At 39.9% G+C, this 22789-nt stretch overlaps 1 protein-coding gene across 2 annotated transcripts in view; it reads left to right on the top strand.

The window, feature by feature from the left end:
* The first annotated feature begins 2842 nt into the window (after window positions 1–2842).
* Window positions 2843–22789, top strand: part of ube3c (ubiquitin protein ligase E3C) — a 59905-nt gene continuing 39958 nt past the window's right edge. Inside the window, exons 1-11 of one of the 2 annotated variants that reach the window (XM_062022090.1) lie at window positions 2843–2985; window positions 3772–3875; window positions 7035–7088; window positions 7199–7273; window positions 10791–10931; window positions 11008–11123; window positions 11214–11362; window positions 14108–14261; window positions 17336–17556; window positions 18007–18158; window positions 18266–18453. In XM_062022090.1, coding sequence (XP_061878074.1) covers window positions 3810–3875; window positions 7035–7088; window positions 7199–7273; window positions 10791–10931; window positions 11008–11123; window positions 11214–11362; window positions 14108–14261; window positions 17336–17556; window positions 18007–18158; window positions 18266–18453 — 1316 coding nt within the window. In that variant the 5' untranslated portion in view covers window positions 2843–2985; window positions 3772–3809. The remainder of the gene's footprint in view (window positions 2986–3771; window positions 3876–7034; window positions 7089–7198; window positions 7274–10790; window positions 10932–11007; window positions 11124–11213; window positions 11363–14107; window positions 14262–17335; window positions 17557–18006; window positions 18159–18265; window positions 18454–22789) is intronic. The other variant, XM_062022091.1, reaches the window with a different exon arrangement.

The following is a 22789-nucleotide window of genomic DNA, read 5'->3' as shown; positions in this document are numbered from 1 at the left end:
GTAAGTTCAAACCCCGGCCGAGTCATACCAAAGACTATAAAAATGGGACCCATTACCTCCCTGCTTGGCACTCAGCATCAAGGGTTGGAATTGGGGGTTAAATCACCAAAAATGATTCCCAGGTGCGGCACCGCTGCTGCCCACTGCTCCCCTCACCTCCTAGGGGGTGAACAAGGGGATGGGTCAAATGCAGAGGACAAATTTCACCACACCTAGTGTGTGTGTGACAATCAGTGGTACTTTAACTTTAACTTATTGTAACAGTTAGAGCCGCAACAAAGTTTATGCATACAATATTGATACGGATTCTGAGAAATCTTTATAATATTCTGCTCTGCGAGAGACTGAAGATGGAAATTATCCATGGGCTATACAGTTTCACATATACACTTATCAGTGTTTCCCATAAACTGACAAGATACCTGTGGCGGTGGGGGCGTGGCTATGGGCGTGGTCACATGACATCATCGAGTATTTGCATAATTTACTACAATGATATGATTTTCTCTAAAAAGGCTCAAAAAATGTATACTTACTAATTAATAACAGTTTTGTTTTAAACGTCCATCCATCCATCCATCCATTTTACAATATAATTACAACACTTTATGTACATATTTGTATACAGATTTGAACAATAAGTTATTCACTGAAATATATTTATTAATTGTGGTTCTTACAAAAAAAATATCTTATAAAATATAAAAGCTAAAATGTCTCTTAAAGCTCTGCCCCTTTAATTAGTGCATACTAAATAATTTAACTTTAGCTTACTACTACAACCATATTATTTACCAGCAACATAAAGTGAAACAGAGGCTGAGGTGTCCTGCCACAGTCAGTAACAAATAAACAGAAAACAGTAGTGGTCAAATACAAATAAGGCAACAAGAGAAGTATCCTACACTTCTCTTTTGTAAAGTAAATCTGAACAGCCTATATGGGCATCTACATCAACTATATGATTTGCCTGAGAAGCTGGACAGGACAAAAAAAAAAAAAAAAATATATATATATATATATATATATATATTTTATTTTATTTGTGGCGGACGTAATTCTTTCGTGGCGGGCCCCCACAAATAAATGAATTTGTGGGAAACACTGACTATATTACCAAAAGTATTTGGCCACCAATCCAAATGATGAGAATCAGGTGTCCTAATCACTATCACCACAGGTGTATAAAATCAAGCATTTGGGCATGGAGACTGTTTCTACAAACATTTGTGAAAGAATGGGCCGTTCTCAGGAGCTCAGTGATTTCCAGCGTGGGACCGTCATAGGATGCCACCTGTGCAACAAATCCAGTCGTGAATTGTCCTCGCTCCTAAATATTCCAAAGTCAACTGTCGGCTTTATTGTAAGAAAATGGAAGAGTTTGGGAACAACAGCAACTCAGCCACAAAGTGGTAGGCCATGTAAAATGACAGAGAGGGGTCAGCGGATGCTGAAGCGGAGTTGGGCTTGGCCCTTTAGTTCCAGTGAAAGGAACTTTGAATGCTCCAGGATACCAAAACATTTTGGACAATTCCATGCTCCCAACCTTGTGGGAACAGTTTGGAGCGGGCCCCTTCCTCTTTCAACATGACTGTGCACCAGTGCACAAAGCAAGGTCCATAAAGACATGGATGACAGGGTCTGGTCTGGATGAACTTGACTGGCCTGCACAGAGTCCTGACCTGAACCCGATAGAACACCTTTGGGATGAATTAGAATGGAGACTGAGAGCCAGGCCTTCTCGACCAACATCAGTGTGTGACCTCACCAATGCGCTTTTGGAAGAATGGTCGAAAATTGCTATAAACAGCCTATGGACAGCCTTCCCAGAAGAGTTGAAGCTGCAATAGCTGCAAAAGGTGGACCGACATCATATTGAACCCTATGGGTTAGGAATGGGATGGCACTTCAAGTTCATATGTGAGTCAAGGCAGGTGGCCAAATACTTTTGGCAATATAGTGTATTTACATGTCAAATTATCAATCCAATCAATCAATCAATGTTTATTTATATAGCCCTAAATCACAAGTGTCTCAAAGGGCTGCACAAGCCACAACAACATCCTTGGTTCAGATCCCACATCAGGGCAAGGAAAAAATCAACCCAGTGGGATAACAATGACAAACCTTGGAGAGGACCGCAGATGTGGGTGGGCGGGCCCCCCCCCCCCCCCTTCGAGGGCGACCGGTGCAATGGACGTCGAGTGGATCTAGCATAATATTGTGAGAGTCCAGTCCATAGTGGATCTAACATAATAGTGAGAGTCCAGTCCATAGTGGGGTCAACAGGAGACCATCCCAAGCGGAGACAGGTCAGCAGCGCAGAGATGTCCCCAACTGATGCACAGGCGAGCGGTCCACCCCAGGTCCCGACTCTGGACAGCCAGCACTTCATCCCCTCCACGAGGTAGAGGGGGGCAGAGCAGAAAAGAAAAGAAACGGCAGATCAACTGGTCTAAAAGGGGAGTCTATTTAAAGGCTAGAGTATACAAATGAGTTTTAAGATGGGACTTAAATGCTTCTACTGAGGTAGCATTTCTAACTGTTACCGGGAGGGCATTCCAGGGGCTCTGGGAATCACTAATAAGCCGGAGTTCTTTGAACGCAGATTTCATTCATGTGTATTGACCTGACCCTTTATAAATTTCATAAAAACAAATCTATTTCATATTGCTAAAGATTAGAAACGCCTCCACACACACTGTCACTAAATACAGTAGAGTTACTTTTGGTATCGAGCCTTCAGTTACCTTTGTCTGCCTTTCCGTGATAATTACGACTTTCGTCCGGCACTCGAACGCGGCATTGTTGCGCATTTAATATCGACGTATACATTGTCCAATCAGCTCTCTGGACGTAACAGGAAGCGGAAGTAATTTGTTCCCCGTCCCTTGAGTTGTGTTGACTTGAGAGCAAAATAAGACGTTGGATTCATGTAAAAGCAGACAACATTAATGCGTAACTCGCACAACTCACAGGTGAAAGGTAACGCGTCACGTGTTGTCGAGTGGCGGGTTTTTTTTTAGTTACGTTGTGTGCAAAAGTGTAAATGTCTAGAGAGGCAGCCCGAATGAGTGCTAACCTCGGCGGCTAGCTCGTTAGCTTCTTTGCTAACGTCAACAAAGTCATGCTACGCGAATATGTGCGACTATGTGATTTGGATGTTTCCTAACTGGAATAAGTGTACACTCAAATCCTTACATAGTGGAATGATAGAACGTAGATAGTCTAGTTTAGCGCCTGACAGCTGCTGAGTCATTTGCTAGCAAAGAAGCCGGCTAGCTTAACCATTGCGAGTGTTGGTACCACAGTGATGCTCTTGTGTTGTGAAGTGAATTACATTTGTATAGCGCTTTTCTCTAGTGACTCAAAGCGCTTTACATTGTGAAACCTAACATTTAAGTTACATTTTAAACCAGTTTGTGTGGCACTGGGAGCAGGTGGGTAAAGTGTCTTGCCCAAGGACACAACGGCAGTGACTAGGATGGCAGAAGTGGGGATCGAACCTGGAACCCCCAAGTTGCTGGCACGGCCACTCTACAGACTGAACTATACCGTCCCACAGACGGTATAGCAGATGTCAGGTCAAAGAGATGGTGAACACATTTGAGCTGCTGGGAAAAAGTCAACTTCCTAATATTTAATATCATTTTACTTAGATTAAGCTACATGGAAATGTTTATCAAGAGTCGAGTTTCGGAGGTCGACCATTCTCCCTGGTTGTGCAGTGTGTAAAAAAACAAACAAAAAAAACCTCACTTTCTCTTTCAGAAACAAGTCAAGTCAATATCTGATCAGTCAATGGGAAAATGTTCAGCTTCGAGGGCGAGTTCAAGACAAGACCCAATGTGTCACTGGGAGGAGCAAGCAAGAAGGTATTGGTGCTGCGCTTTTTTAAGCCATCCATCCATTTTGATTGATTGAGACTTTTATTAGTAGATTGCACAGTACAGTACATATTCCGTACAATTGACCACTAAATGGTAACGCCCGAATAAGTTTTTCAACTTGTTTAAGTCGGGGTCCACGTTAACCATGGTATAAATATATACTATCAGCATAATACAGTTATCACACAAGTTAATCATCAGAGTATATACATTGAATTATTTACATTATTTACAATCCGGGGGGTGGGATGTGGAGGTGGTTGGGGCGGTTAGGTTTGGTTGATATCAGCACTTCAGTCATCAACAATTATATCATCTGAGAAATGGACATAGAAATAGTGTAGATCTGACTTGGTAGGATATGTACAGCGAGCAGTGAACATAGTAAGCTCAGAAAGCATAAGAACAAGTACCGTATTTTTCGGAGTATAAGTCGCACCGGCCGAAAATGCATAATAAAGAAGGAAAAAAACATATATAAGTCGCACTGGAGTATAAGTCGCATTTTTGGGGGAAATTTATTTGATAAAACCCAACACCAAGAATAGACATTTGAAAGGCAATTTAAAATAAATAAAGAATAGTGAACAACAGGCTGAATAAGTGTACGTTATATGAGGCATAAATAACCAACTGAGAACGTGCCTGGTATGTTAACGTAACATATTATGGTAAGAGTCATTCAAATAACTATAACATATAGAACATGCTAAACGTTTACCAAACAATCTGTCAATTCTAATCGCTAAATCCCATGAAATCTTATACGTCTAGTCTCTTATGTGGATGAGCTAAATAATATTATTTGATATTTTACTGTAATGTGTTAATAATTTCACACAAGTCGCTCCTGAGTATAAGTCACACCCCCGGCCAAACTATGAAAAAAACCCGCGACTTATAGTCCGAAAAATACGGTACATTGAATTATTTACAATCCGGGGGGTGGGATGTGGAGGTAGTTGGGGCGGTTTGGTTTGGTTGATATCAGCACTTCAGTCGTCAACAATATCATCTGAGATCATCATCTGACATTGAAACAGTGTAGGTCTGACTTGGTAGGATATGTACAGCGAGCAGTGAACATAGTAAGCTCAGAAAGCATAAGAACAAGTACCGTATTTTTCGGACTATAAGTCGCAATTTTTTTCATAGTTTGGCCGGGGGTGCGACTTATACTCAGGAGCGACTTATGTGTGAAATTAACACATTACCGTAAAATATTCAATAATATTATTTAGCTCATTCACGTAAGAGACTAGACGTATAAGATTTAGCGATTAGGAGTGACAGATTGTTTGGTAAACGTATAGCATGTTCTATATGTTATAGTTATTTGAATGACTCTTACCATAATATGTTACGTTAACATACCAGGCACGTTCTCAGTTGGTTATTTATGCGTCATATAACGTACACTTATTCAGCCTATTGTTCACTATTCTTCATTTATTTTAAATTGCCTTTCAAATGTCTATTCTTGATGTTGGCTTTTATCAAATACATTTCCCCAAAAAATGCAGTGCGACTTATGTTTTTTTCCTTCTTTATTATGCATTTTCGGCCGGTGCGACTTATATTCCGAAAAATACGATATATACATTTGATTATTTACCTTTTGATTATTTACAATCCGGGGAGGTGGGATGTGGTGGGGGAAGGGTGTTAGTCAAGGGTTGAAGTTGCCTGGAGGTGTTCTTTTAGTGCGGTTTTGAAGGAGGGTAGAGATGCACTTTCTTTTACACCTGTTGGGAGTGCATTCCATATTGATGTGGCATAAAAGGAGAATGAGTTAAGACCTTTGTTAGATCGGAATCTGAGTTTAACGTGGTTTGTGGAGCTCCCCCTTGTGTTGTGGTTATGGCGGTCATATACGTTATGGAAGTAGTTTGACATATACTTCGGTATCAGGGAGGTGTAGCGAATTTTATAGACTAGGCTCAGTGCAAGTTGTTTTACTCTGTCCTCCACCCTGAGCCAGCCCACTTTGGAGTAGTGGGTAGGAGTGAGGTGTGATCTGGGATGGAGGTCTAGAAGTAACATCCATCCATTCATTTTCTACCGTTTGTCCCTTACGGCAGTGTTTTTCAACCTTTTTTGAGCCAAGGCACATTTTTTTCCATTGAAAAAATGCGGAGGCACACCACCAGCAGAAAACATTAAAAATTTAAACTCAGCAGCCAATATTGACAATAAAAAGTTGTTCTGGCAAGTGTTAGATAAGAATTTAAACCATAACACACCATGCATGACTATAGCTCTTGTCTCAAAGTACTGTCACATCACGCCCTGACTTATTTGGAGTTTTTTGGTGTCTTCCTATGTGTAGTGTTTTAGTTCTTGTCTTGCGCTCCTATTTTGGCTTTTCCTGTTTTGTTGGTATTTTCCGGTAGCAGTTTCATGTCTTCCTTGAGCGCTATTCCATGCACCTGCTTTGTTTTAGCAATCAAGGCTATTTAAGTTGTCGCTATCCATCTTTGCGGGGACATTGTTGATTCTCATGTCATGTTCGGATGTACTTTGTGGACGCTGTCTTCTCCACATGCTGTAAGTCTTTGCTGTCGTCCAGCATTCTGTTTTTGTTTACTTTGCAACCAGTTTCATTTTGCATGGCCTTCCCTAAGCTTCAATGCCTTTTCTTAGCAGCACTAACCTTTTGTTTATTTTTGGTTTAAGCATTAAATACCTTTTTACCTGCACACTGTCGTCTGCATATTGTGATCACGACAAACCATGTTTCCGACATCTACAAAGCAATTAGCTACTTGCTGCCACCTGCTGATATGGAAGAGTATAACATGGTTACTCTGCCGAGCTCTAGACAGCACCGACACTCAACAACAGCACATTTGCAGATTATTATTACTGGTTTGCAAAAAATATTTTTAACCCAAATAGGTGAAATTACATATTCTCCCACGGCACACCAGACTGTATCTCACGGCACACTAGTGTGCCGCGGCACAGTGGTTGAAAAACACTGCCTTACGGGGTCGCTGGGGGTGCTGGAGCGTATCCTCAGCTGCATTCGGGCGGAAGGCGGGGGTACACCTTGGACAAGTCGCCACCTCATTGAAGGGCCAACACCGATAGACCAAGTCTTGAGAAATAATCCAGAGTGAAACTGTTGTGTTTTGTTTGCAGGAAGAGAAAGCATCTTTGCTGCATCGCACTCAAGAGGAAAGAAGGAAAAGAGAGGTAACTCGTATGTTAATTTTTTTTTATCAACAAGCTACTGTATGTGTACAAAGTCTTATGATGCAGTAAACCTGCTTTGTCTCACTGTGATATGTCTGCTTATGTGTCAGGATGACAGAAAGCGACTGAAGAATGCCATCATCATTCAGTCTTATGTACGTGGCTACCAAGACCTGAAACGACAGGTATGGATATACTGCATTGGCACGTTACGGGTATAAACATACAGTACAGGCCAAAGGTTTGAACACACTTTCTCATTCACAACACAACTGATAAAGCAACCCCATTAATAAAGCAAGACATTCCAGTAATCAACCCTAATAAGGCACACCTTTTCAGGTGACTACCCCTTGAAGCTCATTGACAGAATGCCAAGAGTGTGCAAAGCAGTAATCAGAGCAAAGGGTGGCTATTTTGAAGAAACTAGAATATAAAACATGTTTTATGTTAAGTACATAACTCCACATGTTCATTCATAGTTTTGATGCCTTCAGTGACAATCTACAATGTAAAAGTCATGAAAATAAAGAAAACACATTGAATGAGAAGGTGTGTCCAAACTTTTGGCCTGTACTGTACATTCTCTCACAGTTCACTGAGTGGCTCTTAGAAGGCTTACATGGTCTATTTTGTTGTCCAGGGAACACACATTGGCCAGGTTGATCAATGGAATTGCTGGCTTGTATGGGTTTTGGTATAGGCAAATACGCGGACATATCGAAACAGAAACAATCACTAGATGACTGAAACATGTACAGTAAACATAGAGAGGGGTCTCTCACAGTTTAGTATCTCTAACATTAATGTACAAAACCAAAAACAAGTGAAGTTGGCACGTTGTGTAATTCGTAAATAAAAACAGAATACAATGAAATGTTGTTCTTAAACTGTTGGACAATTTCCTCATGCATTTGTTCATGAAGTGGTGACTCTCGCCCCATCCTTGTTTGTGAATGACTGAGCATTTCATGGAAGCTGATTTTATACGCAATCATGGCACCGAGCTGTTCCCAAATAGCCTGTTCACCTGGGCGATGTTCCAAATAAGTGTTTGATGAGCATTTCTCAACTTTCTCTGTCTTTTTTGCCACTTGTGCCAGCTTTTTTGAAACATGTTGCAGGCATAAAATTCCAAACAGGCTAATATTTGCAAAAAATAACGTTTTCCAGTTCATTTGTCTTTGCAGTCAATTTAATATAGGTTGAAAAGGATTTGCAAATCATTGTTTTCTGTTTTTATTTACGATTTACACAACGTGCCAACTTCACTGGTTTTGGGGTTTGTAGTTTTAATAATGAATTTGCTCAACTGAACCCATTTCACAGTGGTACTTTCCACAACAGCAACACTTCCTCATTTTGGACCAATCATGCTCACGGCAGGCGAGGTGTACTCACAAATTCTGAACATTGCGAGTGTTTTTTGTTTTATTTTACACATTCTGGTTTCTGTGTTTCTGTAATAATGTGGACAATATTTTGTGGATTTTATTTGTTAGTGTTACATTTTTACAGAGTTATCATTTTGTTCATTTTATTTAAGTATTGTTAATGGATATTCTGTTCAATTTGCATTTCGCAAAATTCCATAAAAATAATAAGGAATTGTTTTTTTTTTTAACACATTTGGTATGTTTTCCAATGAACAATTAACCAAAATGTAATCACAATCATGATTTTGGCTGCCACGATTAAATTCCGGTGATCGGCTGCGATATTAACATTTAAAAAGCAGGCACCGCTGCATATCAAATTAAGCACTGTCACAATTGGCGGCAGAAAAGCAACAGTGACTGGTCTTCACGATCACTGAGTTCCATGACCACGCTGACCACCTGGCCAGTCGGCATTAACAGACATTTCCCAGGCATCATTTAATGAGAAAAACATGAAATGTTAAACAGGAACTGCACTTTTTTTTAATTTTGCCTATTGTTCACAATCGTTATGAGAGACATGACGATGGATGTTTTGTTTTTTTTGCATTCTAAATGTTAAATAAATGCGATCAAAAGTTTGCTTACAATGGAGCCAATAGGAGCAGCACAATTCCGCCTATGAAGCCCTTGAAAAATATCCAGACCCCTCTATTGAGGTTTTACATACATGATGTAAGTATATATGTAATGTAGTAACGGGCACATTTATAATGACATTTAATCATTTTAAGCATACGCGGCGCATTAATTTAAAAAATGCTCCACAACATTTGCTTTTTTTTTTCTTCATCACTGATTATTACTCACTGCAGACTTCATGAGAGCCAACAAACATAATAAAACATCACTTACTGTACAATGTCTGCTATCATTAAGATGCCGACTGCTGGGATGTTCATATATTCCCATTTAGATGAAAATTACTCATAATCATTCACATTGACGTCCCACTGGGGTGAGTTTTTCCTTGCCCGTATGTGGGCTCTGTACCGAGGATGTCGTTGTGGCTTGTGCAGCCCTTTGAGACACTTGTGATTTAGGGCTATATAAATAAACATTGATTAATTGATTGATAATCCTCACGAAAAAACAGAATGAAGGACGGGGGGGCGATAACCAAGCGTCTTTTCGTGTAGTCCTCGCCAGTTTTGGGTCCAAAATTGCTGTCAAAGTGTACCAACTTGTCAGAATACCTACTCAGACGTCTTCTGTCCAGGTGAGAGGCATGATTTATGATCTAGAATAAACTTACAGGGAGCAAGGAAGCAGCAGACCACTTGATGATGTCAACATAGAGACACACGGAAGTAATCACGTTGCCGCTATAAGTAGTTTGTCTGCTTTAGCACTTATAACGGTATCACTAATACTTGGTTAATATTCAAGTCACGAGTATTGTTTGAGCTTTTTTAATGAATATTTATCGGATTTTATGGGTGAAATAGAGGCGCTACCATTGGCTCCGCTGTAAGCGGACTTCTATTTACATTTAGTTTAAAAAAAAAAGTTATCTTTTGTCATGTTTTTCATAATGATTGTGAACGATAGGCTGAATTCCAAAAGAAAGTGCAGTTTACCTTAAATACTAATTATGAACAAAGGTGTCTTTATTTAGCATATATATTAGTCTGCTTCACTACAAATTTTATAGTCATGTCACTTTCACGCTCTAACCCACCACCTGCGCGCCCACAATACTATGTTCTACGGAAGAATCGTGATTAGGGCCGCAACGATTATTCAATTAATTTGATTAGGAAAAAGCTTCAAATTATATTCTGTTCCTTTAAATTATCGTTTGAGTGTAACTAATGAAAATAGGTATTAATGCACACGTTATGAGTACAATTTCAATGTTAATGATGTGCATTTATTAGAAAAATAAATGAAGATAATTTATTTTAACTATTTTTCCTAAAATACACATTGAGGCTATTTATCAGATTTAATCGAACAGCTACAGCCTTAATTCTGATTAATATTGGTGATTTAAATTTTTGTAAAAATGATTGTGTATATTATTTTAGCCGTAATTGTGCAGCCCTATTTTCCACTTTTTAAATACTGGTTCAGGCACCATTTAATCTACGGCACTGTTTCAAAAGCAACATTTTTTGTCAGTTAAAATTTAAATGATACCCATTTATTATCATAACAGGTTGCACCAAATCTAATTGTGGTGGTCCAGATTTTGTCGTGGCTGGCTGCCACAGATCTATAAATGCGTGGGAAAGACTGTCTGTGCAATTTTTTTTTGTAGTACGCCATCCAGAGGGCCACTTTTGACGAGTGTGTCAGCCAGACACAAGCGAAGCAGCATGCTCTGGAAGCTACCACCCTCTGCCTCTTATCAAGACAGCTCATATTTTTCTACAGACAGAGCGTGGATGCACATCGATTGGTGAGAGGAGTAGTATGTATTATATTATGTGCTGCCATTCTTTTCTTCACACTAGTTTGTTTGTGTGGTTTTGCAGATCTGGCTGTGTCAGAACCTGGTGAAACAGAACAGTCAGTTTGTCAAGCTGCTGGTGGGCTCACATAGACAGACGTGTATGTTTCAGATCAAGAGAATACTGGGCTTCTGCTGCAGGTGCTTTATTAGTCAAATTCTTTTTTTATTTGTGTGCGGACAAGGATCGGTAAAATGTCTTCTCACCTCTCACTGTCTCTTGACCATCAGACTTGTGCAGAACTGCGCTGACGACAGTTTAAATGTGGCAGTCCCCATGCGGATGCTCGAAATCTTCTCCTCCGAGAGAATCTACCTTCCCATCATGACTGACGCTAACTCTGTGATTGAACCGATTTTGCACTATATGGTACAGAAAGGTAAGAGAGAAACCACTTTCATGATAATAAGGCACATTTGTCGATTCAAAGAAAAGTTGCAATGTCCAGTAATGGTTACATTAAATATGTGATATTGTAGCTGTCAAGCAATGGAAAAAAAAGCATAAAATTGATTAGGATCGAATATTAATCTAATATGTAATACATAGATTAATCTAAAACACCCTTAAAGGCCTACTGAAATGATTTTTTTTTTATTTAAACGGGAATAGCAGATCCATTCTATGTGTCATACTTGATAATTTCGCGATATTGCCATATTTCCGTAACTTCCGTTACTCGGACTTCGTCACGCGCATACGTCATCATACCGCGATGTTTCAGCCGGATATTTCCCGGGAATTTTAAAATGTCACTTTATAAGTTAACCCGGCCGTATTGGCATGTGTTGCAATGTTAAGATTTCATCATTGATATATAAACTATCAGACTGCGTGGTCGGTAGTAGTGGCTTTCAGTAGGCCTTTAACATGAGGTTTCATCATTTGAATTCATTACTAATACTATAAAGATGGATAGATAACTAAAAAGTATATAAGCTATATAAAGGAATGTGTTGTTTTTAACAGACATGAACCCATACTGTCTGTTTTATTTACTATAATAAAACATCAGGTCAATATAAAGTTTTGAAGTTAACACATCACAAAGCAATAGGAACAATTTTCTAAACAATAAGTATTGATTGTTGAAATTGCTGCTTTTCGTCTGCTTCAGGTAATACAAAATAAATAAACCAGATCCATCAATTTCAGTTCCATCCCCTTTTTTGTCAGGGCAAAAAAAATTGAGATACCACATTTAAAAAATAAATGTTTATATTGGTCACAAGTACTTGTTAAAGTTTGGAAATGTTGGCTTTGATTGGCTTTCCTGATTGTCAATCACTGGTCTCTCATACACGTACATTAATGTGCAACATTATCTCACTTTTTAAACCCTATTTAACGACAGAAAACAAAGTTATTTACACTTACAAGTGAATGGTACACTTACAGCTAATATCAGTCTCGTGAGTCCTCCTTTGTGCTGCATGGCGGTAGGTACAAAAACAGTAATGATAGAGATTAAAAATTTAATTAATGTGATTAAAAACCTTTACGTGCTAAATATAGCTAATGAATAAATCATAATGTGATAATTTGACACCCCTATTAATTACAATACTTGTAATAATTAGAATAGCCATCCATCAATCCATTTTCTACCGCTTGTCCCTTACGGGGTCACGGGAGGTGCTGGAGCCTATCTCAGCTGCATTCGGGCGGAAGGCGGGGTACACCCTGGACAAGTCGCCACCTCATCACAGGGCCAACACAGATAGACAGACAACATTCACACAGTAGGGACAATTTAGTTTTGCCAAAAATATACATTTGGCTGATGGTAGAACTTTTAATTCTATCATGATATTGTGTCTTGATGACACATTCTAGCTGGAACAAAGAAGCATCCTCGCGAGCAGCTAATGTCCCCCCCCCCCCCCCCCCCCACACACACACACACACACACACATTACGCGGAGCCCTACGCACAACGCATGTTCTGCGTGCATGTTTCTACGAACAGAAGCTGGCTGACATGACAACGGTATTACACCGACAACAATTCGCATCAATTTCATTCAGGCAAAACATTAGTTACGTCAGTATAATTTAATGTTATGTTGACAGCAAATTTCGGATCAGATGATATTTAAGGTAAGAGTGGAATTTGTTGCGTTACGTTGTTGTCTGCAGTTGTAGCCAGCTGTGCATGACCAAAGATCGTATATTGTGAGAGGATGATCCGACACCATGGTGATGTACAGTGCACACAATATTCACTTGACATCTGCCGTTGCCGAGAATCGAACCCACGTCATGTGGCTTTAAAGGCATATGCGCAAACCATAGCGTTATCAAAGATTTACTAGTCGAGACGTCACCAGTTTGCTATTTAATACATAAAAGAGATGTAACCGGTTTGGATTAGTTTGCCGTCATTCTTTGATTCTATTGGCATTTTAAAATCTATTTTTATTCTCTATCCAGATTCCGAACAAAGCACAACTCTCAAAAGCCCACATTGTCAATGGAGCTTGGGCGGTTAATGAGTTGTCGAATCTCCCGGCAAAATCTGAACTGCATCCCGAAACAGTCACGTGGTACAGGAGGGCAGTGAGACTGAACCGTGTCCCAAACCAGTCACGTGGTACAACTTGGCAGCGAGGCTTCACACGTCGTCATTTCTAGCTCCTCCCCTAAAAGAACTAAGCCTCGATGCGTTTTTCGCGCCCCTTTCATTACTCGACACAAGCCTCCTGGCCTCGGCACATTTCCTCCCATCATTAGATTAAGATTAAAGTACCAATGATTGTCACACACACACTAGATGTGGTGAAATTTGTCCTCTGCATTTGACCCATCCCCTTGGGGAGCAGTGGGCAGCAGCGGCGCCGCGCCCGAGAATCATTTTGGTGATTTAACCCCCAACTCCAACCCGTGTTGCTGAGTGCCAAGCAGGGAGGTTATGGGTCCCATTTTTATAATCTTTGGTATGACTCGGCTGGGATTTGAACTCCAACCTACCGATCTCAGGGCGGACACTTTACCTATCGCCCATCCTTTTCAGAATGTTATTGACAAAATAGAAATCACACTCAATAGAGGGATCTGTATTCTGTAAATTTTTCTTCTGTCGTTACAAATCAGTCTTACTATTTGTTGTGTTTTCTCTCATCAGGTTACTACAAGTCGCTGTATGTTCTTGTGAATCACAGGCTCCCATCAAGTTTGGAATATACCGACTCTCCCTCCATCCCTCTGGCAAGCACACTCTTGGAGCACATTCTCAAACCTCTGCACTTTAGCTACTCCTCCTGCACAGCGGGCGCAAGGTATGACAAACTCGGCATCTCGGGAAGTTTTTCTTTTGACTCGGATTCTTGTTAGACGGCCTTGCTTTCTCCAACTAGTGTTTATTTTGCAGACGAACCATTTTCATCATAGTTCTCGACTTGTTTTCCCCTGACGAAAAACGGGATGATGACTAACCACAACTAATGCACATTGACAAAAACTATAATGAACTGACAAATAAAAATGAGATGCAAAGTTGATTGGAATGATATCCAGTCATATCTTATTTTGTCTTGTAGACGGTAGAGACAAGTAAGGAATATATCCAATCACGGCAATTTTAGCTGCATGTGGGAGAGGGCGCGGAGGTGAGTTATGGAGGCGATCCAATCAGAACTACTGTTTTTGTGAGGTAGGGCTGTTGTAGTGTCCACCACAAAACTATACTGTATGCTGCAATATTGTAAAAAGTTGCATGCTGCAATAAGTCAAAGAGAAGAGTAGACATTATGGATGAGTATTGGCAAGGACGTCATGATACGATAGTAGTCACAATATTTGAGTCATGATTCAATGCAGTATTACGCTTTTCTACATAGTTCACAGATACATTTTAAATGCAGCTTAAACACAGGTTGTGTATATATATATATATATATATATATATATATATATATATATATATATATATACACACACAGTAGATGGCAGTAATAATTTATTTTAACAAACTGAGTCAACACAATGTAATTTAAATTATTCATTTCCATCCATTGCAATTTTAGTGAAAGTGGATCAAGTTTTTTGCCTCTAAAATGTAAAAAAAAAATGTTGCATGTTTTAACTGTAAACTTCTTGTACTTCTTTACACACCACTATCCCTGCACAGCGAGGTAGCATTATTGTAACATTTTGTGGAGGTGCAGAAGGTGTCCTTGAGTTTCAATCGGCCCAAAACATGACATTTGAATTAATGTTAAGACAACACAATCCTGTTTAGCAGTTACTTTTTACATATGTAATTCACAGTTGATCTAATCTCATCAAATTGGTTGCATTATAGCCAGTAATAGTAATTATTGGGATAGCATAATATTATTATTATCATATAATCATTTGCAATGAAGGCAGAGGAAATGAATCAAAACAACTGCAGTTTCAGCACATGAGTTTATTAATTTATACAAGTTGTAAAAATACTTTGTTTTTGAATGATCATCCAAACTGTTTTGTTTCATTTCTTTTTTTTGTCTGTTGCTTTAAATTGCCTTGTACAAGTCCATGTCCTCCTCGATGGTTCTGCACAGCAAAAAAAAAAAAAAAAAGTTCAACACAGGATCACATTAATCATTTATAGAGTAAACATTTTCAAATAACATGCATGCAAATGTCCACTAATATCGGTACATTGATGCACACATTACAATACTTTACTTTTCCGGCCACTCATTACTTCGACATAATTAAGTGAACTTCTTGCAGTATAGTAAAGTAAATTAAAATATGTAAGGCTTTACTTCCAAATGTTGAAAAAAGCTATTTGGCTCTCCCTCAGGGTAAAGAGAGCAGAAGAGAACATGGAGGTCGCTCAACATTACGATAGTCCAGGTCTCATATTTTAACACAAATGTATATCAATACTGTCACCCCAGCTTGACATGTCTGCTTTTAGGTTTTCTAAGTTATAATTAAATACATCTATACTTACATTTTAAAGTCGCTCTCTCCGCTCCGCATTGCGCCGCCATGTTGAAAATAATTTTCACAGTCGAGTGAGCAAAGGATCTCGGCACATAAAGGGTGCGAAGTGTGCACACTTGTTGCTAATGGTAGTAGAGGACATATTTGTCGGCCGGATTCGGGGAACATTTGGAGCTTTTTGAATTGGGACAGCTTCCGTGCACCACGCTGACATCAGCTGCCCACAAATGCGCACTGCAAAGCATGCAGCCACCAAATTGAGACGCAGCTTATGTCTTTTTGTGGTAATGTGTCTTTCATAAAGACATAATGTCTGAATTGAACACTTATAAAAATGTTAAAAGTTGAAGCAAATGTTCTTTGACATTTTGATGACCTACTCAAAATCGGGTGGCGAGCTAAATGTTGCTCATAAGGTACCCCCATCGCCTTTTTTCGAAGTGCCTGTCGCTGATGAGATGGGAATTATCTAGTCCAACATAAAATAGGTTTAGCTGGGAAGTCTTCAGTAAATTCCTTAAACTTCCTGATCAGACAGACTAGGCCGTTTTTTGAGTCAACTGTAAAGTCAATTTACAACAAGCTGGGAAAGCCCAACGCTCTCCTCAACATCCCCAACCACATGTCATGTTCGCTCCCCTCCGAGGAGAATATGTGACTACCGTATTTTTCGGACTATAAGTCACAGTTTTTTTCATAGTTTGGCCGGGGGTGCGACTTATACTCAGGAGCGACTTATGTGTGAAATTATTAACACATTAGCGTAAAATATCAAATAATATTATTTAGCTCATTCACGTAAGAGACTAGACGTATAAGATTTCATGGGATTTAGTGATTAGGAGTGACAGATTGTTTGGTAAACGTATAGCATGTTCTATATGTTATAGTTATTTGAATGACTCTTACCATAATATGTTACGTTAACATACCAGGCACGTTCTCAGTTGGTTATTTATGCCTCATATAACGTACACTTATTCAGCCTGTTGTTCACCATTCTTTATTTATTTAAAATTGCCTTTCAAATGTCTTTTCTTGGTGTTGGGTTTTATCAAATAAATGTCCCCAAAAAATGCGACTTATACTCCAGTGCGACTTATATATGTTTTTTTCCTTCTTTATTATGCATTTTCGGCCGGTGCGACTTATAGTCCGAAAAATACGGTATTTTACGTCATTCTTATGGCCAAATGCAGCGAGGTATGTTTTTTTTCTTGAAAGAAAAGCAAGGTGGCAGTGACAATCTTGTGTACACACTACAAGTGCGACAGCCAGATGTGAGCCACCCAGTCACACAAAGCAGCTCTGTTTGGAAAGATAATGGCCGAATGGTCGCATCATCATCATTGTTTCGAATGGTTGCTCTTCACATTCAACATTTTTGAAAATGTTGTCTCTTTTCTTTCAGGCACTTTGTCTTTGCCGCATTCACCAAGGAGTTTATTTCTGCGCCCTTTACCGAGCAGATCTTTCACTTTTTTATCCCGGCCCTGTCGGACCCCCGTCTCGCATTCCCGTTTGAGGCCTTCCTGAGCTCCCTGCAGGACACCGTCACCTCTTCTCCTGCTGCACAAAGCCGGGCCCCCTGGATATTTTACTTTGTTCTTTCTGCGGGCCAGAACTGTTTAGGTGGGTTTGTGCATGGTACACTTAGTTCGGAACACCTAAAGCAGTGTTTCTTAATCATAGGGCCACCACCAATGTCCCTGAGAGTGTCGCCAAAATGATCTGTTTCCCAGCTATGGGCCGCAGCAGTACTCCGTTGTAATACACTTTTCCACTACTTGTGGCAGTAATAACATTCTCAAACAGAAGTCAAGAGAACTTTCTTAAGCACAAAAATTATGACCCAAGTGGTGAAGCTACTATTGACGATTAAGAAAAAAATGTGTTATCATTTGAATTATTTATTTATTTAGCGCAACATAATTAGATGTAGATTTACTTTTCATCAGATATGTGTTATTTTTTGTAAAAATAAAGGGGGAGCTACTGTTACTGCTACATTGTAGATCCAATAGGGCGTTTGCACCACTCTGTGATTGGACTCTATTGACCTTTCTAGCCTTCCGTTGGCAGGCTCCCTATCGGAGGAAGGCCTCCTGCTGTATTTACGCGCTCTGCAGACACTTCTTCCTCTGCTGCCTGTAACGGAGGCCTACAGCAGGCCCGAGATGAGCAGTGATTCTGAGGATGATGACGATACAAATGTCCATCCGCTGCCCATGCAGGTACACCTGATTATATAGAGGGGACCCGTTACCACACTCTCATGGCCTATTTGATATGACCTGTTATATAATGGCCTGTGTGTAACGCTATTCTCCTCCGTAATCAGGATGACAGTCGGATTTCTGTGCAGCTGATCACAGACGAATGTGTGCACAAACTGGACACCAAACAGCAGACCAACACGTTGCTCAACTTGGTGTGGAGGGACTCTGCAAGCGAGGAGGTTTTCACCATGATGGCCTCCATCTGTCACACTCTCATGGTGCAGCATCGTCTCCTAGTTCCCAAAGTCAGGTGCGTGAATAAAAGACCAATCTAAAGCTTCTGATTTTATGTTAGTTTACAGTTCTGTTACACAATACCTATTCTGGTGTGGGGTAGGACGGGTAGGCCAAGGAAGACTCCATTGTTGTTGCAGGTCTGGATAAAAGTGCATGCAAATGCAGTCTTTTAATTTACATTTACAGGGGTATGTTGTTTTTCGTACTTAAGAACAACACTTTTTAATATTTGGTTAGTGGCAAAAGTAAATCATCCAAACATTGCATGTAACAAATGTGTCTGTTTCCCCGGGTATAAATCTGCAGGATGCAGTGACCAAACCAAGAATCCCTTGCGTTAGCGACTCTGTGCTTTTTTAATTGTATTTATTACGACCGCCAAATTATGTACCATGAGCCTAATGAAAATCAAGGTACCACTGCACTTATACAGCAGCCAAAAGAGGAGCTTTTGTAACCTGCTACCTGTTTTAAAAAGGTTTATCACAACGACAGATGTAATGACAAACAGTATTAATGATAACCGCGGTAAAATTCCCGCCGGTTAGTATTACCGTGTTAAATTAAAAATATTGAAATTCTGTGACTGATAACTGCACTTTGATAAACTCACAGACTGACTGGCGTCAGCTTGCTAGCTATAATAGTAATAGATTTTATGTGTTACGTACTTCTCATGTAAATAAATCTTATAAAATAAATTTGGTAGAGCGGCTATCCCAGCAACTTGGGTGTTCCAGGTTCAATTCCAGCTTCCGCCATCCAAGTGACTGTCGTTGTGGCTTCCGCCATCCAAGTGACTGTCGTTGTGTCTAGAGATGTCCGATATCCGATATTCCGATATTGTCCAACTCTTAATTACCGATTCCGATATCAACCGATACCGATATATACAGTCGTGGAATTAACACATTATTATGTCTAATTTTGTTGTGATGCCCCGTAATGTAACAAGGTTTTCCAAAATAAATCAACTCAAGTTATGGAAAAAAATGCCAGCATGGCACTGCCATATTTATTATTGAAGTCACAAAGTGCATTATTTTTTTTAACATACCTCAAAACAGCAGCTTGGAATTTGGGACATGCTCTCCCTGAGAGAGCATGAGGAGGTTGAGGTGGGCGGGGTTGAGGTGGGGGATAGCGGGTGTGTATGTTGTAGCGTCCCGGAAGAGTTAGTGCAGCAAGGGGTTCTGGGTATTTGTTCTGTTGTGTTTATGTTGTGTTACGGTGCGGATGTTCTCCCGAAATGTGTTTGTCATTCTTGTTTGGTGTGGGTTCATAGTGTGGCGCATATTTGTAACAGTGTTAAAGTTGTTTATATGGCTACCCTCAGTGTGACCTGTATGGCTGTTGACCAAGTATGCCTTGCATTTACCTGTGTGTGTGAAAAGCCGTAGATATTATGTGACTGGGCCGGCACGCAAAGGAAGTGCCTTTAAGGTTTATTGGCACTCTGTACTTCTCCCTACGTCCGTGTACACTGCGGCGTTTTAAAAAGTCATACATTTTACTTTTTGAAACCGATACCGATAATTTCCGATATTACATTTTAAAGCATTTATCGGCCGATAATATCGGCAGTCCGATATTATCGGACATCCCTAGTTGTGTCCTTCGGCAAGACACTTCACCCACCTTTCTCCCAGTGCCGTTTGCAATGGTGTATAAATGTGAATGAATATCTGGTGGTGTTCAGGGGGGGCCGTAAGTGCAAATTGGCAAACACGCTTCCGTCAGTCTACCCTTTGGCAGCTGTGGCTACAAATGTAGCTTACCACCATCAAAGTGTGAATGTGGAGTGAATGATTAATGGGTTCTCAGTTCTCTGTGAAGTATTTTAAATTCTAGTAAAGCGCTATATAATTCATTACTATTAAAATACTAAGACAAAAACACTAGGTGAAGCATAAAGAACACAATACATGCAAAATATTGTTTTTTTTTAACTGTCTATTAGTTACATAAAAAAAATAACTTGGTCAAAAGATTTCAGTGCGTGTATACGTACTTTTTGAGCATATTCAACAATACCCCGATGGTAATGGTAACCCGGATATTGTGGTCACGATAATCATGATATGAAATTTTCATATCGTTACATCCCTAATTTTAATCAATGTACCAAATAAACTGTTGGAATCAAGAATCATATTGAATCTCAAATTGCTTTTAAATGGAATCATCACTCCAAGAATGGGAGTTGTTGTAAAATTCACATCCATATGTGTAACCTATTAAAGCAGTATTATAAATAAGGGTGGAAGAGAAGGTAGGCGGCTAACAGCAGTCGGGGTGTAAAAAAAAAGATTTTCGAATTAATCGCGATTCTTATTTGTAAGAGTTTTTAATCGATTCAAAAGAATCATAAATCGATTAAAAACATTTTTTTTTATTGTTAGTTTTTTATTATTTGTCCTGTCTAGCCCCTCAGGCAAATCATATTGTTGACGTAGATTATTGTTGACATATCTGCTGTCCAGATTTACTTTATTTTACTTTATTCAATGTTTGGGTAGAATTTTATTAATTAAAAACAGTTTTCTTTTAAGTAATACAGAAATGTATTTTATGGAGGAGTGTAGTTAATCATAGAACTGTTATTAAAAAGTATGGATTTTGAATCAAGAATCGATTCTGAATCGAATTGTTACCCACAAAAATTTAATCGAATCATGCGGTGCCCAAAGACTCACAACCGTAATCGGCGGTCGGTGCACGCTGACATTTACAACAGTAGAGGAAGCAGAATATGTCAGTAAAACTGTCAGTGCTGAATGAGGGCAATTAGCTCTTGTAGGGGCCTGATTACATTAGGGCCAGGATGTCAAAGGTGCTGATTGCCAACGTATGTTTGAGGTTTCATGCTTGGTCAACCTGCTCCAGTTAATCATTAGTAAAAGTCCCATCATCCGCGTGTGTATGTGTGTGTCTTGACACTGTGCTTACTTACTGGCCAAAAGCATTTGAAGCAATCAATTATTATTAATTGTTCTTTTTTAGAATGACTAGCACTAGTGTCCATTATTTCCACTAATTCTAAATAAGCATTGTGATTGAACGAAAGCAAAATTAATTCCAACAGCAAACCAGAGTGCCCCTAATTTTACGGCGTCCTCCTATCCTCACTTTTGTCGTAAATCCTGCCCTTCGTCTTCCATCATTATTGGATATCTGTACAAAATAATTAGCTCTCTGAGAAAGATTAATCACCACAAGAGTGGACGGGATAGCTTTACAAGAGGCTAAGGGGAGCAAATTGCATCCCGGCCTTGATTTACTGCTCCGATCCGCAAGAAAAAAGGTTTCCGTTTGTCTTGCCAACCTTGCGTTTTTCATAAATATCTTGAAGGTCTGTAAGTTGAACAAAATTTAAAAGTATTAACATGACTCAGGACCCCAAATAGATTTTAAGTGGTTTGCTAATTATGTGGGTGCCGTGTAATGTCATTTTAATTGCTAGCATTAGATATTTGGTGTCATTTTACTCCAAATATCCTTTCCCACGTAGTGCCATGTCACTAATGGGGCTTACTGTCATGGCAGTATGCACAGATGAGCACAAGACCCTCATACGCTTTCATACGCTTGCTGTGATTTCGATGAGTTTTATGTAAGAGTAACAAAAGCACACTGAGCCTGGATCTGGTTCAGCCCGAGAATCTTTTAATCAGCACCAAAATGAAATGATCCGGCCATTATTCATCACACATACACCGCCACACGCCTTGACTTTGTTTATTAGCGCCTCATTCCGTGATTGAAAAGAGGTTGTAAATCAGCGTGTCAGCTGGCATTTAGTGCTTTGTTTCCCATTTCAATCAAACACCCGCATCACTTGTTATGAGCCCACTGCACCACTTCCAGCTTCTCTCCTGAGCCTTGTACCGCTGACAGATGGGGCGTGGCGGCCGCGAGCAATTTTTCAAACCTTGTCCGCCTTCTACTCGCTCGGGTCAGCTCGTTTGCAGGAGGGGGGAGTTTCAAATTGTTTCTGGTTGATTTGAGAGATGAGCAAGTTTGCTTTCATTGAAGCGAGATATGCGAGCCCTCTGTGTTCATTCCCTGTGAGTATGGAAGCATGTTTGACACCGTGAGGTCACAGCGAGTATAGCCCCGCTCCCCTCCTCCTTCTCATCTATTGTCTCCATCCCTTGGCCATTAAGTTAAATGGGGCTCCAGCAGGAAGCCGCCGGCCTGTTTATGACCCGAGCTGGGTACCCTTGGCCAGCAACTAGTTTACTAATGGAAGGTGCTTCGCCTAAATAAAGCTTAATGGCTCATTTAATCTCCTTTGGGCCCTGGCGAGGTTTAAAAGGGGAGCGGAGAGGCTAAAGAAAATTCCATAA

This window comes from Entelurus aequoreus, linkage group LG15 (assembly GCF_033978785.1).
Source record: "Entelurus aequoreus isolate RoL-2023_Sb linkage group LG15, RoL_Eaeq_v1.1, whole genome shotgun sequence".
NCBI classification, from domain to species: domain Eukaryota; kingdom Metazoa; phylum Chordata; class Actinopteri; order Syngnathiformes; family Syngnathidae; genus Entelurus; species Entelurus aequoreus.
Note: the sequence above shows the minus strand (reverse complement) of the source record. Positions and strands in the feature narration are given on the sequence as shown.